General features: G+C 36.7%; 1 protein-coding gene across 1 annotated transcript in view; it reads left to right on the top strand.

The window, feature by feature from the left end:
- Window positions 1–1,255: 1,255 nt before the first annotated feature.
- Window positions 1,256–6,000, top strand: part of LOC143711855 (multiple PDZ domain protein) — a 62,706-nt gene continuing 57,961 nt past the window's right edge. Inside the window, 3 exon segments of the mRNA XM_077203938.1 lie at window positions 1,256–1,413; window positions 2,871–2,923; window positions 3,090–3,259. Of these exon segments, the coding sequence (XP_077060053.1) occupies window positions 1,256–1,413; window positions 2,871–2,923; window positions 3,090–3,259 (381 nt within the window).

Genomic DNA, 6,000 nt, shown 5'->3' with positions numbered 1-6,000 from the left:
TGATTTTGTGTTGATATTATGTATTAAATATAATTATTTAGGCCCTGCATTTCTTGAAACATCAGCTGTGCCAACTCTTTTTGCATGAGCAGTTTCAGGTAAAATGGGCCAGTCAAACTGCAAAGGGAAATAGTCATTTAGACTATTAAAAATAAAGTCCATTTTGGAACAGCATAGATCAGTAAACTGATGTCAGTGGGGGGTGTGTGTGTGTGTGTGTGTGTGTGTGTGTGTGTGTGTGTGTGTGTGTGTGTGTGTGTGTGTGTGAGTGATGTGATGGCCCATTTTAGCTGAAACCATGTGGCCCATTTTACCATTTTATCTCTTCATGATATTTTTATTTATGGAATTTTCTTTACATAATTTTAATAAGGAGGAGCTGTGATGGTAATAGCATTGATGCATTACCCAGTGTCATAACTTAAAGCCTTTTAAATAAAAGACTGTTATAAAATAGCCTACAAACATATGGCTGGTATTTCCATATATCTATTTTGGAAACACGATGTATCTACATGGAGCGTTAAAAAGACAAATTAAAAAAGATTATAAAACTAATAATAATAGCATTATTGACACACACCTGACAATATTAGGCTATGTGGACAGGACAAATGTGTGCCTTTCATGTCCAATTGAATTTGCCACTAGACTCCAATTAAAGAGTAGAAACATTTAAAAAATGTATGGGTTGCACCCAAATAAATATATCCTTATGTCAATTTCAGTTTGTCTATTTAATAAATTCACTAAGTTATCATAAATCTGTTTTGTTTGTGTCATTATGATGTATGGAGTGTAGACTGATGTGATTTTTAAAAATATATATTTTAGCATGGCTGCAACAAAATGTGAAAAAATGAGGGAATATTTTCTGAATTTACATTGTTAATAAAGTCACAGGTATGTTGGGAGCTATAGGCGTATATGAGGGACACAAGGAACCTTTTTCGTATAGCCTAATGGTCGTGCAGTTAGGTCTATTCGATATTCATAATTACAATTAAACCAAGATATTAATGAATTTAAACACATTGGTTGACATTGGCTTCCATCGGTTTTAGTGAGGCCTGAGATCAAATAACACATTGCTGAATTTTATTTTGTGGAGCAGTAATAGCATTAGTAATGCGAGCTGATGTCTGTGTTATTTCATTAAATGAGGGGGGAGAGGCCCGGGCATCCATTTACATTAAACTCACGAGGATCAAAGGCGCATCGCGGACATGCGCGCTGACAGTCGGTAATCACTCTCATGCAAACCCTAGGCTGTCGAAATAATGTTGGATGCCTCTATAATGCGACTTTCGACTTTCGAAAATGTTTAAAAGAGACCCCGGGCTTTTCGTCATCCGATGAGACGTCCGCGAAAGAGCTGCGGGGGGAACCTGTTGATCTGAAGGTAAATGTGCGGTGAGAAATCAGCATATTGATCTTTACGACACAGAGAGAGAACGAAACGAAATAAGACTGATAGACAGCAAGCGATAAAACATTCAAGGGAAGGCATATCGCACCTGTCAGTTACACCTGAACCATAAAATGCTGATTTTACCTATTTTTAGCTATCGTGTGAACCTACATGACATATCCTACTATAACAGACTTTTTTTTTAATCGCAATTTGTTTAGGAGATATTTTTATATTAGGCTAATGATGGATAACAAGTAACGTTAGCCTAGCATATTTGATTACCTTTTTTTGTCCGCCATGAGGGTTAAATAGCTAATAACGTAATGCGAATATGCTTTAAACAAAACGATTGTTGTGATATATTTGTAAGGTGTAAATCTATAATAACTTGATAAATAATGAAAGTAGCCTACTTATGCATATTATGCATCCGATGGAGACAACAATCGAGCATCTGTTTCTATGGTTACCTCTTCACTCACAGACGATTTCTGTTCGTTTAACTTGTAAAATAACTTTTGTGGTTACTGAAACGTAACCCCTTTTCGTTGTTCTTTGGCCTCATTTGTGCTCCCTCACTCCATAAAAAGTCATAATAATTTGCACGGTGCACCCTAAAATTGTTAATGCTATATTGAAAATATTTTACACCACACTTGCCTATTTTGAACGGTGGAAAAAATAACGTTAAAATGCTGGATTGCAGTAGCGGGTATGCTATAACTTTTCTGCGACGCCATTGGAAGTTTGCTGAGGCCACCTGGTTGAGTCGAGAACTAGGCTACTGCTGTTACATATTTATATTCGTATTTACACATCTATCACACATCAATCCGCTTCACTGTGATTCGCCCGTTTAAAATAACCCTCCTGCTTTGTTTTCCATTACTATTGTTGTGCTCAACACCGCCCACCACCAGGCGCTGAAAACCCTATCAGGTAGGTTGTAAGGACATCTGTCCCGGGTAATTACCGTCGTTCACAGTTTAAGTCCGTTTACAGCTGCTAAGCTTCCCCGGTAAGCGCATTACCAGAGCAGCGCAGCGCAAACACAAGTGCTCGCGCAGTACTTGATGAGCGCGTGCCGACCGCGAGAACCTCCCGTAGAGGCGCGAGTCTCCAACCCAGATTACATCAGCATGAATAACAGATTACAGCTGGCGTTATCAGAGCATCAGCGAGATATGAAGTAAACCGTCAGTACAATTCATAAAGCCTGTCATCGCTTATAAAGACTGCCGAATTGCGTCACTCTCACTTACTGCCAAACGTCACAGGTAAGGACTGTCAGGTGTGCATGTGCTTACCAGTGATTAAGATTCTGCAATCCACGTAAATCCCTCTTGAGGATGAGAAAGTGACAAATCTGTTTGTTTTTGTTGATTTGTATCTTGAACATGTTCAAGAGTTTGATTGACATTTATATCTGATGTTAATTTGCTTCTCTTTTTTGTAGATGTCAGAAAGAGAGTGGTGGTAATTCAATACTCAAATAGTTGAAAATGATGGGTATGTATGAACTCTTAACACAATATTATTTTTAGCCATGGCGTGTGTCATTCAATCTGAGTTCATCATCTGTATGAATATCAAATGCAGCTTGTTGTACACACTCTGGTGTAAGGTATGGAGCTGATGTCATTGCATGTGTCCATGTCATTATGTGTATGTGTAGACACACAGCGTGCTTTGCTGGCAGTGGATCGTCTGCAGCAAAGGCTGAAGAAGAGGGGAGAACTGCCTGCTGAGGAAAAACTCAGTCTGCTCAAGAGTGTCTTACAGAGTCCTCTGTTCCATCAGATACTCATCATGCAAGAGACTGGACAACAGCATCAGCAACAACAGGTCAGAGAATATAGCATCATCATCCCAGTGCATGACAAAAATCAGGCACACATTGTTGCAGGAGTGGGCTTTACCATCATATAGTAATTAAAAAATTAAATAAAATATTAAATTATTATTAATCCTTGTAAATACATTTCTCATGATCACATTATGACAAATTAGAAGAAAAATATGATTGCAGTTCTTAAATCTGATTGGCTGATGATAGTGGCATAACGATACAGCTAACCTCTAACGTCTCTTTCATTAGCATAACTAATCCTTAGTACCCAGATGTGAAGTGCATTAAACAAAAGAATATTTTATGCTGATATTCAACTCCAGAACTATTACTTGAAATAGAATTTTACATGCAAGTCCACTTTATAAATCATTTATGGTGTTTAAATGCTTTAGAAAATGGACGTGTACATTTCAGCATCATTTCAAATATTCCCTGATGCAAACAGCGCTTTGATTCACAGCTTGTCTTTCTACATCATGTCTGGCTCAGGGTCTATTCTTAGTTGAAATAAAACATGATGCAAACCTGTTTTAAAGGAATATTTCGGGTTCATTACGTGCCAAGCTCGATGGACACCATTTGGGGTGTAATCATGTCCCTCCTTTTCTTAAAAGAAAAGAAAATAATTGTGTGACTGCTGCAAAAACAATGGAAATGGGGCCAAAATACTCACTGTATCAATAGTACATCCAATGACGACACATAAACAATATCTATGTTTTTTCAATATTATGATTTTAGTGTGAAAAAAAGTATACTAACCTTTTCTAAAGTAAAGATATGCCCATTTTTACAGCTTTGTTGCAATAACAATGGAATGCCAGCAACTGTAAAAATTCTGATTTTAACAGCTCACAATAATAAACGGAAGTCACATCAGCTAAATTTATTCAAAATTTTGCAAGCCAATAGTGCAGTGATACATGAAACATCACTCACTCAGGGGTCACTTTTTAAACTGTGCAGCTTTGTATTGGTCAACAGTAACTTTTCATGTTAAGTCTAACAAACTTGACTTCAATGCAATATCCATGTGGAGAAATGTTTCGTCTTTCACGTCCTTCGCATGGAATTCCAGATAGCACGGTTTCCGTTTGAGATGACTGCATGTGTCACTGTACAAATTTAAGCGTGACCACACCCCTACTGTAAGTGCTTTTATAAAATGATTGGTTCAAATCACTTTCATTAGAAGTGCCATATTGTACCCTTGATTTTTCTTCTTCTTTTTATAATAAAATGCAAGTCGAAATAATTTTTTGTGGTCATCATCATTATCCCAAAATTTTGTCAATTGAGCATAACGTATTGGGCTCCTGAATATTCCTGTAAGAATAGTTGAATGCATTGACTTACTAGTTGAGCTTGTATTTGACATCTTTTACTCTTCCCAGTGTAATAACCATAATGAACTAGGGGGCTGCATTTCCAGAGCATAAAGAGGTCAAAGAAACCCAGAAGATATGAGAGGTTATTCAAGGATAGAGTGATGGGTCTGAAAGGTGGTCTGGTTTCACAGTATGTGAATTAGGTGTGTATTTGTGTCTCTGAGTGTGTTACTGTGCAGGATAATGATGGGAAATAATCCTTTGAAAATAGCCTGTGTTAGCCCAAGGTTTCAAAGAGCAGCTCAGGTAATTTAGCTTCTCCGAAATCATCATAAAAATAGATACAGTAGATGTTACATTGAGATTTATTCGGTACAACTACAATTGATTTTTTAGAATCTTCTAGCAGGCCAAAATGAGAGGAGCAGCAGACGCCAGATGAGCGACTTCAATAAATAACGCTCTAAACTGGCTGTTTGTCACGAAAAACTGCATTTTTGTGAGTGTACTACTGATGTGCCATGAGGTGTAGCTACTTCAGCAAAACTATATACCAGATAATCCTTGTGCTTATTGTGCATTGGTCAGGCCACTTGCCATGGATAATCATAAGCTTTATATTAAGTTGTTTATGAGTCATTCTTTAATCAAGCCTATCACTTCCTGTCTTGCTAACTTCTTTGATGTAACAGGCTAGTTTTTTCACACACGTGTTTGTGAACAAATGTAATGAGACTATTAAATATAAAGGAAAATAGCTGAAATCAAACAACAAATATATTTATATTTCAAACACTTATTTTAATTATTGGATTTAACTATAATTGAGCAGAAATAAAACCAGAGTTGCCAGCTGTGCTGTTATCCTGCTGTTTTGCCATATGGTCAGCCATAAAAGACCTTTATTTTTGTACAGTGGTTTTTGCAAACTTTCTGAAATATCCATTGTCACGTGACACGTCTCAGGCAAGATAATCATGATGCAAAAGATTAAAAACAAAAGTATGTATTTAGTCAAACAAACTCAAATAGTCCATGGGAAAGAAGGCAACCTAAATAGCATGTAATCATGACACATGATTAAAAAACTGGAAGAAATGAAGAACTTAAATACACAATGATGATTATCTCAAAGACTATAGTCAGGTGTGAATTTTAATGAGTGTCATGGTTACTAACACAGGCAAAACTTGACATCCATAATATTTGTCATTTGGTTGACAAATAATTGAACTGGAACTAGAGATTGAGTACCTTAAAAGTCATAAAAATGTATGCAATGTATTAATTCTAAATCGAAACATAGATTTGTATATTTGGTCTAATTTCGTAGCATATCCTTGGTGTCTGTGTTTGTGTGTATTGTGTCTGATGTATTTAGAGAGATAACTGCTTTGAAACAGCAG

Source organism: Siphateles boraxobius, unplaced genomic scaffold (assembly GCF_051911475.1).
Source record: "Siphateles boraxobius isolate OS27281-9 unplaced genomic scaffold, OSU_SipBor_1 119, whole genome shotgun sequence".
Taxonomy (NCBI): domain Eukaryota; kingdom Metazoa; phylum Chordata; class Actinopteri; order Cypriniformes; family Leuciscidae; genus Siphateles; species Siphateles boraxobius.
This window is presented reverse-complemented; position numbering and strand designations above follow the sequence as displayed.